This window comes from Ovis aries, chromosome 1 (genome assembly GCF_016772045.2).
Source record: "Ovis aries strain OAR_USU_Benz2616 breed Rambouillet chromosome 1, ARS-UI_Ramb_v3.0, whole genome shotgun sequence".
NCBI lineage: Eukaryota > Metazoa > Chordata > Mammalia > Artiodactyla > Bovidae > Ovis > Ovis aries.
The window spans coordinates 142131242-142144510 of NC_056054.1; the positions used below are offsets into that span (position 1 = coordinate 142131242).

At 40.2% G+C, this 13269-nt stretch overlaps 1 protein-coding gene across 18 annotated transcripts in view; it reads right to left on the reverse strand.

Moving 5' to 3' along the window:
* Nucleotides 1-9919, reverse strand: part of USP25 (ubiquitin specific peptidase 25) — a 167819-nt gene extending 157900 nt beyond the window's left edge. For 17 of the 18 annotated variants that reach the window (XM_060416275.1, XM_004002820.6, XM_042230164.2 and 14 more), the window contains exon 1: nucleotides 9523-9919. In XM_060416275.1, coding sequence (XP_060272258.1) covers nucleotides 9523-9567 — 45 coding nt within the window. In that variant the 5' untranslated portion in view covers nucleotides 9568-9919. Of the gene's footprint in view, nucleotides 1-9076; nucleotides 9316-9522 lie in introns of those variants that run through there. The other variant, XM_060416276.1, reaches the window with a different exon arrangement.
* Nucleotides 9920-13269: the final 3350 nt, after the last annotated feature.

Below are 13269 nucleotides of genomic sequence, written 5' to 3' on the forward strand. Positions count from 1 at the left end.
TCTTCGCATGAGATTGCCAAAGTATTGCAGTTTCAGCTTTAGCATCAGTCCTTCCAAAGAACACTCAGGACTGATCTCCTTTAGAACACACACCAGTAACAAATGACAAACATTTTAAAGTACTTTATAATACTGTTATTGGAAAATATCAACTATATAGGGCAAATAATGTACATGAATTCTACTGTGAAAATCATAAACCAAGTAAAAAATATTAAAGATCTAAGATGGCTTAGTGGTAAAGAATCCATCTGCAATGCAGGAGATGCAGCTTTAACCCCTGGATAAGGAAGGTCCCCTGGAGAAGTAAATGGCAACCCGCTGCAGTATTCTCGCCCGGGAAAGCTCATGGACAGAGAAGCCTGGAGGGTTACAGCCCATGGGGTCGCAAAAGAGTTGGACATGACTTAGAAACTAAACCACAAAAATATTCAAGTAGAGCTAAATTAAAAAAAAAAAAAAAGTACACCCTGTTCATGGATAGAAAGACTCAATATCATAAAAGATGTTAGAAGTTCCAAACTGCTCTACAGGGTCAATAAAATTACTGAAAAAAAAAAACAAAAAACCTCAAACAGGGTTTTTCAGAGAACTTCGTAAGATTATTCTAAACTTTCTAAGGAAGCTACCAAAGCACATTGGAAGAAGAGCAAACTTCCTGTTTCAGTACAGAGACTATTATGAAGCCTTAACAATGAAGACAGGATGGTATTCACAAAATGAACCGTGGAACAAAACAGCAAAGGAGGAAAACAAAAACGCATTTTCCATAAAACTTTTACATATGACAGAGATGGTATGTCAGTTCAGTGGGGGAGAGCATTAACTTTTCAATAAGGTAAAATTAACAACAAAAAAATCATACACAGATAAAAATTAAATTGGATCCCTAACACATCAGATACAAAAATTAAGTGCAAACAGGTCTAGTTGTTGCAAACACAACTTTTAAAACTCTTATTATTATACACATAAATTTCATTTATATAGCAAAGTGAAAAAAGTTTCCAAAGTTAAAACAACTAAAATTTAAAAATATGTGTCTTTGGAATCAGAGAGGCAATAAAAAGGAAATCAATGAGAAAGAACACAGGATTCAAGCTGATTACAATCTCAAATGAAAACAGACGGATGGGATGAGGTGATTATATGGATAGATATAGGTTACTTTCAAAGTTCTCACTTTTGCCTTAGGCAGTGGGTTCAATGTGTACTTATCATCAAAGATTAATTTGCTATTTCATAAATAAATGAAAACATATTTGTATTGATAGCTGATTATGATCCAAAGTTTATGATTAATTCCATGCTGTGTACTTCAGAACCAACTAGAATTAAAACAAACCTGACAAAAAGTATCTGACCACTTATGAAGGAAGCAAATACAGAACTGGCATACAAAAATAATAATTTTAGACAAAGCAAAAAGTTATTCTAGCACACAGAGCAAAAGAATAGAAAAAAATATAAAATGAAATTTGAAGCAAGACAGCGAGATGAATGGTATCTAATATTCAAATAATGTAGTTTCAGAGTAGGAAGAAAATGGAAGAGAGTAACAGTAGTAACTTTTAAATATATATCTTTTTCCTGAGAAGAACATTATAGTTTTCAGATCAAAAATTTTTGTCAGGATGGTTAAACACACACACACACATGCGTGCGAAATCTCTGAAATCTAAAACCAAAGAGGAAATCTTATAATCTCATACAGAGAGTCCTACATGACTGAGAACATACATACACACAGAAAGTTAAATTATCTACCCCAAAAAAAGTTAAACAGCATTAAACTACACCGAAAAGCATAGTTAAAATTAAACATCTAAATACCTATTTTAAAAAATTTACTTGCCACTAATATTTAACACAACTAAGTAAAATAATATTTTTTTATATAGAGTACATTGTAAAAATTTTAAAAATCATTTAAAATTACCATTCCATATTATTCCAATAAACTCAAGAAAGATGTAAGAAAAAATATGCTCAACAGTCTTATTGCGAGCACAGGGAAGGAGGAAAAACTATTAATTATTACATAAAAACATGTTTAAATATATTTGTTTAAAATTAAGAGAAGAAAAAGCTCTTTAAATAAATGAAAATCAGATGGCAATAAAAAGATTAAACATGTTATCACTATATATACACACACACACACACACATGATGAAATCTTACTAAACGACCAGCAAAATCAAATTTAGATTAGATCTATTAGAAATACAAATATAATTTGATGAAATTATATTAAAGGTAGAAACTTCAATCTTGCTCAGAAGATATAAAAATAAAACCATGAAATATTCAAATCACACTCTGAGTGCTCATGTGATATATATATAGAACTCTGTAACTCAAAAAATACAGATTCTTTTACATGATCATTAAAACCTCATGTGCTTAGTCATAAGAAATTCTTAATAAATTTCTAAAACTATTACAAATCATATTCTCTAAACAGAATGTTTCAATTGTATTGAAACTAAAAACCAACAACTTAAAAAGTACAACAAAAAAGGTAAAACAAAAAATATTTTTAAATAATAAAAGAAAAACAATTTAAGATAATAGTCAAAATTTGGAAAGCATAACTAAAACGTGCTTTAAATAAAGCGGTCAGCCTAATAAGTGTCACAGTCATCAAAACATCAAAGCCACTAGCACTTAGGTTGAAAGATCAAAAACAAAATGCTACAAATTTTGACTGATTTAACTTAATGCTATGCTAGACAATTCCAAAACCGTATGAAAAAACAAAAAGCTTTCTAATCTTTGTATGAGCTAATCTTAATAGTCCATACACATATAAAAACAAACCTTGTAACAAATCTCATTTAAAAATGAAGATTCTAATTTTTAGATTAAAATTTAGTGTAATGAATTCTGAGGCATCAGGACAAATGCGAGCCAGAAAGCAGTACAGGTTAATGGTTAATGGCTGAAGCCCCCAAGTCTCAGAGTTCAAAGCCCACCCTCAACATACACTAACAATGAAATATTGCTTTAGTTTTTCTCTAATACTTTTTCCTCAACCAGGACATGAAAGTAAAAAAAGTGTCTACCTAAAAAAGTGGTTGGGAAAATGAAGTTGAAAAGAAGTTATAAAATTCTTTGCACACTTTCTTAACATAGTACTTAGTAAAATGTTATGTGTTATCCATTACAATTGTGCTTATCATAAAATACCACCATCAGTTGTTGCAAAAAAAAAAAAGATGTTTGATAAAGAGTCAACATCTAAATCTGATTTCAAAGCATTTTAAAAACTTATAAGGACATTTCATATTACAATGAAACAATACATTACAGACCCTACTATTAATCCTAGTATTCTGAAATCTTAGCTAAAATAATAACATATGATAAAAGAGGTGCCAAAATTGACAGAGAGGAGGTCAGAATGATAATTATTTGCAAATGTTATGGACTGCATACAAAGAATATTGAAGAATATCATAATATTAGAACTAATGAAAATTCATTAAGACAACGGGTTACAACCTTAGTATAGAGTCAAAACTAGGTGAGAAAGGAAAGGAGTAAAAGGGGAATAAGTAGCTGGATCCTGCTCTCTCAGTAAACCAAGTCTTATGCTAACCAGATAACCAACCATTTAATACTAAACAATGTCTATTTTATATAATGTTTACAGTGATTTATATAAAGTTAAAGACAGGAAAAGGTCAGTTTTCATTCCAGTGCCAAAGAACGCTGAAACTACCACACAATCGCACTCATCTCACATGCTAGTAAAGTAATGCTCAAAATTCTCCAAGCCAGGCTTCACCAATCTGTGAACCATGAACTTCCAGATGTTCAAACTGGTTTCAGAAAAGGCAGAGGAACCAGAGATCAAATCGCCAACATCCGCTGGATCATCAAAAAATCAAGAGAGTTCCAGAAAAACATCTATTTCTGCTTTACTGACTATGCCAAAGCTTTTGACTGTGTGGATCACAATAAACTGTGGAAAATTCTGAAAGAGATGGGAATACCAGACCACCTGACCTGTCTCTTGAGAAACCTACATGCAGGTCAGGAAGCAACAGTTAGAACTGGACATGAACAACAGACTGGTTCCAAATAGGAAAAGGAGTACATCAAGGCTGTATATTGTCACCCTGCTTATTTAACTGAAACACTGGGCTGGAAGAAGCACAAGCTGGAATCAAGACTGCGGAGAGAATTATCAATAACCTCAGATATGCAGATGACACCACCCTTATGGCAGAAAGTGAAGAGGAACTAAAAAGCCTCTTGATGAAAGTGAAACAAGAGAGTGAAAAAGTTGGCTTAAAGTTCAACATTCAGAAAATGAAGATCATGGCATCTGGTCCCATCACTTCATGGGAAATAGATGGGGAAACAGTGGAAACAGTGTCAGACTTTATTTTGGGGGGCTCCAAAATCACTGCAGATGGTGACTGCAGCCATGAAATTAAAAGACGCTTACTCCTTGGAAGGAAAGTTTTGACCAACCTAGATAGCATATTGAAAAGCAGAGACATTACTTTGCAAACAAAGGTCCATCTAGTCAAGGCTATGGTTTTTCCAGTAGTCATGTATGGATGTGAGAGTTGGACTGTCAAGGAAGCTGAGCGCCGAAGAATTGATGCTTTTGAACTGTGGTGTTGGAGAAGACTTTTGAGAGTCCCATGGACTGCAAGGAGATCCAACCAGTCCATTCTGAAGGAGATAAGTCCTGGGTGTTCTTTGGAAGGACTGACACTAAAGCTGAAACTCCAGTACTTTGGCCATCTCACTCGAAGAGTTGACTCATTGGAAAAGACTCTGATGCTGGGAAAGATTGAGGGCAGGAGGAGAAGGGGACGACAGAGGATGAGATGGCTGGATGGCATCACTGACTCGATGGACGTGAGTCTGAGTGAACTCTGGGAGTTGGTGATAGACAGGGAGGCCTGGAGTGCTGGGATTCACGGGGTAGCCAAGAGTCAGACACAACTGAGCAACTGAACTGAACTGTCTCTTTAAATGCTATATTATATTTTTATAACTTCCAGTTCAGGTCAGTCGCTCAGTCATGTCCAACTCTTTGCGACCCCATGAACTGCAGCACGCCAGGCCTCCCTGTCCATCACCAACTCCCAGAGTTTACTCAGACTCATGTCCATGGAGTCGGTGATGCCATCCAGCCATCTCATCCTCTGTCATCCCCTTCTCCTCCTGCCCTCAATCTTTCCCAGCATCAGAGTCTTTTCCAACGAGTCAGTTCTTTGTATCAGTTGGCCAAAGTATTGGAGTTTTAGCTTCACCATCAGTCCTTCCAATGAACATTCTATAACTTTAGACAATTCCTAAATTAGACACACTACATTATTGCAACTAAGAAATTTACCCAGAATTCAACTTGTATTGTTTTTCAAGTTTCAATTCTTAATTGGTTAACCTGTGACTTCCTTCCCACCTAACCCCCAGTATAATTAAATGAAAGCTGACTGTTGATCCATAAGATTCCTTCTGCCTCTCTCCTCTACTTTCTCTTTTTTATCCTCTGTCTGGAATAAACACATGCTTAGCTCCACTAAACACTTGGATATAAAAAAGTTGCTCATGTCTAATCATCTATCTTCAAGGCTTTAAAAGTAAATTCAGCAGCATTTAATGACTTGTCCAAGGTCACGGAAAGGTGATTTAGATCAACCCACATCCTATTCTTTCACTACATTGCCTATATTCTAACAGATGTCCACAATTTCAAGCTTTCATCGTTTCTGCGTGTGCACTAAGTCACTTCAGTCGTGTCCGACTCTGTGTGACCCTATGAACTGTATGTAGCCGCCAGGCTCCTTTGTCTTTGGGATTTCCCAGGCAACAATACTGGAGTGGGTTGCCACGCCCTCCTCCAGGGTATCTTCCCCACCCAGTGATGGAACCCGCATCTCTGATGTTGCCTAAATTGGCAGGCAGATTCTTTACCATTAGTTCCAGCTACGAAGCTCTTAACTGTTTCTCAATCATGTTAAATTGTGAGATTCAGTTAAGGAACTAAAATAACCCCTGCAGTTTGTATTTCTCTTAGAAAGCATTCACTCTTTATTTTATTCATCGAATATTTACTGAAACCTACTATGTGCAACCAGTCAATCCCAAAGGAAATAAATCCTGAATAATCATTGGAAGGACTCATGCTGATGCTGAAGCTCCAATACTTTGGCTACCTGATGCAAAGAACTGACTCATTGGAAAAGACCCTGATGCTGGGAAAGATTGAAGGCAGGAGGAGAAGGGGACCACAGAGGATGAGACGGTTGGATGGCATCACTGATTCGATGGACATAAGCTTGAGCAAGCTCTGGGAGTTGGTGATGAACAGGGAAGCTTGGTGTGCTACAGCCCATGGGGTCGCAAAGAGTCAGACACAACTAAGCAACTAAACTGAACTATGTGCAAGGAGCTGTTCTAAGCCCTACGGTGAAACAAAATAGGCAAAAAAAAAAAAAAATTATTATTCAACTCAGGAGAATACAGTTAATGTAAACAGAATCCAGCTCACAGCTGTTCAAATTAATCTGGTCTCTAAGAGAATGCCTTCTATTTAATATATTGCTGCCCTAAAGAATCCTCATTTGGGACCTGAATCAATGAACCAAAATTCTGAGATGAGAATCCTACACTTCAGGTAAATATCAAGCAGAAAGGCCGAATATACACATTCAAGACCAAAATTATGACAGGACTTAACCTTAGCTAATCTGATACCAACTCCAATTCACCTGTATCATCTTAAACCTCAGGAAAATGGCTCTTTGCAGTTTCACTCAATCTCACAACTCCCTGCCAGGGCCAAACTTGAGCGATCAAGCAAAGAACACATCAGAGGCAAAGGAAAAGACACCCCTTGCCTTATGTTACATTGTGACAAGCCACTCTGTAGGTAAACAGAAGACCTGTAAGTTTTGTGTTACTTGAAAAAAAAAAAGACCTGAGTGTTGTGCTACTTTTTTTTTTTTTAATTATAATTATACATCCTTTGGGAAGAAAAAAAAAACAATCTCACAAAATAAGAAACTGTTCCAATGAACAGACATAAAGCTGATATTACACGTGAGCATACAACAAGTTTTTACAGAAGAGCAGAAAATAGGCTGAAATTTTGGTTATGCAGTATGCACTAGACACTTCTCATTTTACTAATAATTCATAGTTTCCATTTTAAAAACAAAGAGTTTCACTTTTGATTCTTCTAAAGTAGTTCACTTCCTAGTTACTAGCTTGAAGTCTACTTCCTAGTTACTACCTTGGTGGATTTTAATGTCAGTTCATTTGAAGTAGATGGTTTAAAGTATTTGAACCTGTATGAATATTTGAAAATAGTACTAACATGAGTAACAAAGAACAGCATATTCATATGGCAAGCAAACACATTAAATGTTTCTTTAATACATAAACACCATAATAGAAGTATAAAAATAAATGCGACTGTATTGCTCTAAAAAATGTCCACAATCTCAACGAGATGATATGACACATAGTAAAAACAGTGTCAAAATGGTAGTATTTTAGACTAACAACTACTCCCTTTGCATAAGGAGGGGACTCATTAAACTAAGAAACTGGACTTGATGGCTAAGATCACTTTTAGTAATTTATTCTTGATTCAAATTTATGCATAAACCTCTGAAATGGGCAGATCTGCATTATCTAAGTACATTAGTCAAAAATCAATTTTAAAAACTCACAAATTTTTTTGCCATTGTTCAAATCTGACATGTGAAAACCATGAGCTACATTTCCCACTTTGAAAAAAAAAAATAGGCTTTAACACTTAACATTGAAGAGAACTATAAACCGGAAGGACACCAAGCCTACTAAATATTGCTCAGTATACTATGGCCACAAGATCCTCCTCTAAGTATTAACACTTTGTCACATACTCAACATCAAAAACTAAAGTTCAAAGTATTCAAAACAGAATGAAGGGGATTAGGAGATAAACTGTTCTAAGCTCCCATTATTAAAACTAGAATTATTTCACTGCAAATAAACCGCAGTCTGCAACATCTTCTCAATCAACCCAGTCACTCTTTAGTTGCTAAGTGGCGTCCTACTCTTTGCCACCCCATGGCCCCATGCCACACCAGAAACCCCCTCAGGCCCCTCTGTCCATGCGAGTTCCCAGGCAAAGATACTGGAGTGGGTTGCCATTTCCTTCTCCAAAGGATCTTCCCAACCCAGGGATCGAACCAGAGTCTTCTGCATTGCAGACAGATTCTTTATCACCGAGCCACCTGGGATGCCCAAATTAACCAATAACAATTAACTAACACACAAGAGTTCCAAGAAAACTTCCCCAAAGTGCCTAAAATAACAATGCAGTATGCTCGCTTTCCAAAATTCTTGAGCATCTTCAATTACTTCAAGTACTACCATAAAATTCTAAAAATATCTCAAAGCAAAAACTTAGCACGCTGTGAGTATACATAGTCCATTTTACGACAGTAGGCCTTATTTTAAAATCAAGCACAGGTAGGATACAATGATGCCAAGAAAACTACTGATTATCAACACCACAGGGTGGGGCATTCACACTACTCTCCCAGAAAAATCGAATAGTTCTACCAGCTTTTCACAGTAAACCGTGGTCACCACCATAATTTCAAGACGAGTAAAGTAATGGTTTTCCTTTTGCCCAAAATGTTTTTCACACCAATAACCCCCTCCCCAAAAATTAAGCCATAGCCAACGACTCTCCAGGATATGGTGCAACCCGTGAGAGTGCACTTCAGATTCCGAAAGCAAAATCGAAGGGGGAAAAGTAGCATCTCTCACTTAACTATACTTAACGGAAAAGATTTGAAGCTTCACAAACCCAGATTTTTTTTTTTAAGGGAACAACCTCTTTAATGTGTGACCCAGGCAAGAGTAAAGGGTGAGGATGGAACAAGGTCAAACTTAGGGGACAAAATATACCTGAAATAAGCATGGCCGAAAAGGTCTCTTCTTAAGGGACAGTTTCTATATTTTTAAAAAAAAGGAAAAAAAAAAAACAAAAAGAAAAAGGAACCAACCAAATCCTCTACTTTTACATTGAGTCCACCTGGTTCCTGTACCTGGCAATTCAATTGCGGTGGAGACTCTTTTGCAAAATAGCAGATCTGGAAGGCTCCTGTCTTGGAAAGAAAACTGGGTTCACAAGGGATGACAACCGGCTATTTCTTTTTCTTAAAAAAAAAAAAAAAAAAAGACGAGGAAGATAAAGTTTAATTAGGAAGTCATACAGAGGAGTGTAGGAATGTAAGGTCGCGCTCAACAAACACCCATCACCGTCGGTTACAGGAAAACAATTGGCAAGAAGGAAGTGGACTGAAACCCGCTAACTACACCCCGCTTTCCACACGCAGCCCGGAACTGGGAGCGACGCCCCCAAAGCGGGCAGGGGCGGGAGACGGCGGCGCGGGGAAAGCTGGGGCCGCGGAGGCCCGGGCGGCGGGGAGGTCCCGGCCGCGGCGGGGGAGGGCGGCACCTCGGGCGGAGGAGCGGGGCCGGGTCTCCTCACCTTCTGCGCCGCGCTCTGCTGCAGCACGTTCTGCTCCACGGTCATGGCCCCCGCCGCGCCGGCGTCCGGCTCCCCGAGCCTCCGCTGGCCCTGACTGCCACGCTCCGCCGAGCCCCAGGGAGCGGCGCGGACGGCCGGCGAGGACAGCGCCCCCGCCAGCCAGGCGCGAAGGCGACGACGGCCGGCGTGCGCGGGCACCACGGGCTGGCGGCGCGGCGCGGACACCGAGGGCCACGGCGGCGGCCCCACGACTCCGCGCGGCCCGCCTCAGCGCGGCTCGGCGGCCGCGGCCCGGGCCATGAGCGGGCGGTGGACGCTGGGGGGCGGGAGGGCGCTAGCAAGCCCGGACGCGTCACGCGCGCGCGCGCGCTCCTCCGCTGGCGGCTCGCGGGCCACTGCGGGGAAGGGAAAGGGGACAGAGGGAGCGGCCGGCCAGAATGGCGCTGTCCTCCTCCCACCGCAACTCCTCCTCCCCTCCCCTCCCCTCCCCTCCCTCCTCTCCTGTCCCCTCCCCTCCCCTCCCTCTACCGCCCCCTCCCCTCCCCTCCCCTCCCTTCCCTCTACCGCCGTCACCGCCCCCGCCTGGCGGCTCCTCCCCCGCCGAGCCCCGCCCACAGGCCGCCCTAACCCTACATTGTGACCCGCGGGTCGGTGTGACGGGAGGCGGGGCCGCTCCGGAGCCCCGCCCCCCGTCCTGGAGTCCCGCGGGGTGGGGCGAACGAGCGCCACGCGGGCCCGGCCTCGGAGCCGCCCCTGCGGCAGGTTGCGCGACGCCTACCCGCGGCTCCGCGACGCTTCAAGCCAAGGCCGGAGGGCATCGTGCCTCTTCATGCCCAGAATTTGTCAGATTTCCATATCCCTCTAAGAGAAACATTTTCCTCTAGGTCCCTGAACGTTCCCAAACCGCTTTGGATCCCGAATCCTTGGTCTTTCTGAGTCCTCTCCCCAGCCCTTTCTAGGAATTTCACAAGCAGTAAACTTGCCCGAAGAGAAAAGTCAATTGTGATTTAAGCAAAAGGCTGTCAGAAGGCCTTTCGCTGGAATGTACTTTTCTCTGCAACTAATCATTACATAAGTTAATATTGATAGTCTCTGTCAACTTCGTCTTTTCAAACATGTGCCAGTCACTGGCAGGCTCTTAGGAAATAAAAGTTTATTTTCCTAAGGTTTGACGTAAATGAAATACGGTCTATTCAACAGACAGTGTTACAAAAATATCACTGCCTAGATGGTACAGGATACCCCAGTTGCAAAACAATTATCAATTAACCACCCTTCTTGAAATACTTGATTATATATGGAATAGTAAGGAAAACCTAATTTTGAGAAAGCAGTCTATAACCTCAAAAATATCTTGAATTTCACAAGCTAATCTGGGGGTGGGACACAAATAGGATGTGAAGATGCAGTGTGCTGCGAGAGAAGGAATAATCCGTGGTTCAGTTCAGTTTAATTCAGTCATTCTGTCGTGTCCGACTCTGTAACCCCACGAACTGCAGCACATCAGGCTTCCCTGTCCATCACCAACTCCTAAAGTTACTCAAACTCATGTCCATTGATCGGTGATGTCATCCAACCATCTCATCCTCTGTCCTCCCCTTCTCCTGCCTTCAATCTTTCCCAACATCAGGGTCTTTTCAAAGGAGTCAGCTGTTTGCATCAGCTGGCCAAAGTTTTGGAGTTTCAGCTTAACATCAGTCCTTCCAGTGAACACCCAGGGCTGATCTCCTTTAGGATGGACTGGTTGGATCTCCTTGCAGTCCAAGGGACTCTCAGGAGTCTTCTCCAATACCACAGTTTAAAAGCATCAATTTTTGGCGCTCAGCTTTCTTCACAGTCCAACTCTCACATCCATACATGACCCCTGGAAAAACCATAGCCTTGACTAGACGGACCTTTGTTGGCAAAGTAATGTCTCTGCTTTTGAATATGCTGTCTAGGTTGGTCATAACTTTCCTTCCAAGGAGTAAGCATCTTTTAATTTCATGGCTGCAATCACCATCTGCAGTGATTTTGGAGTACCAAAAAATAAAGTCAGCCACTGTTTCCCTATCTATTTGCCATGAAGTAATGGGACCAGATGCCATGATCTTCGTTTTCTGAATGTTGAGCTTTAAGCCAACTTTTTCACTCTCCTTTTCATTTTCATCAAGAGGCTTTTTAGTTCTTCTTCACTTTCTGGCATAAGAGTGGTGTCATCTGCATATCTGAGGTTATTGATATTTCTCCCAGCAGTCTTGATTCCAGCCCATGCTTCATCCAGCCCAGCATTTCATGATGTACTCTGCATAGAAGTTAAATAAGCAGGGTGAGAGTGTACAGCCTTGACGTAATCCTTTTCCCATTTGGAACCAGTCTGTTGTTCCATGTCCAGTTCTAGCTGTTGTTTCCTGACCTGCATTCAGATTTCTCAAGAGGCAGGTCAGGTGGTCTGGTATTCCCATCACTTGAAGAATTTTCCACAGTTTATTGTGATCCACACAGTCAAAGGCTTTAGCATAGTCAATAAAGCAGAAATAGATGTTTTTCTGGAACTCTTTTGCTTTTTCGATGGTCCAGCGGATGTTGGCAATTTGATCTCTGGTTCCTCTGCCTTTTCTAAAACCAGCTTCAACATCTGGAAGTTCATGGTTCACGTATTGCTGAAATCTGCCTTGGAGAATTTCGAGCATTACTTTACTAGCGTGTGAGATGAGTGCAATTGTGCAGTAGTTTGAGCATTCGTTGGCATTGTCTTTCGTTGGGATTGGAATGAAAACTGACATTTTCCAGTCCTGTGGCCACTGCTGAATTGATATACTCAAAAATACAATATACACATATGCAAATCTGGGTATAGTTTTTAATCTGATTTTTTAACAAAAAGTCAGTTTGGTCTGTGGTCCAAACTGAAATTTTTGTTTTTATTTTATTTAATAATCATAAATTACTGTAACTCGTAAGGTTTTGGACTTTGTGCACTTTGCAAACCATCTTTGCTCTGTACCTTAGAGGTAGGTCTTCAATCAACTTTTGTGGTCTTTGCTTTCAGCTTTCATGTTTATTTGCTCATTTGATGTTGACAGATTACAATTTTTATTTGTTGCTATCTTACATCTTTGACAGAAGATTTTGAAAAGTTGTGAACTGGTTGGAAACTCAGAATTTTAAGGAATGACAGACCGTTCTGACAGAATGCATACATTTTTAATGAGAACATGCCTAGTGCTAAGCCGCTTCAGTTGTTTCAGACTTTGTGATCCTATGAGTCATAGCCTGCCCTACTCCACCATCCATGGAATTCTCCAGGCAAGAATACTGGAGTGAGTTGCCGTGCCCTCCTCCAGGGGATCTTCCTGACCCAGGGATCAAACCTACCACTGTTACAACTGGGCTTCTGCATCGGCAGGCAGATTCTTTACCACTAGCACCACCTGGGAAGCCCTTTTATGAGAACTCTGAGTCCCGACAAGGATAACTTGTCAAGGAAAGCTTACTAGAGCCCATTTTTCCTCATTTATAGATGAAAATTCTTTCCACATATCAACTTCAAGTTTGTCTGTATTATAGATGTTCTTAAAATTTAGTCTATCTACTTCTTGACATTTGAATTTAAGAAAGTTAAATTTAACATAAAAATCTACCAGTGTGGTTTCAAAAAGATATTACCAGATACTAGAGTTTAGTTTCTAGATTTTGGCAATAAATACTCCTCCAATGAGTTAGACTTTTTACTTCCACAAAAAAAAAAAAAAAAAAAAGAAGAAG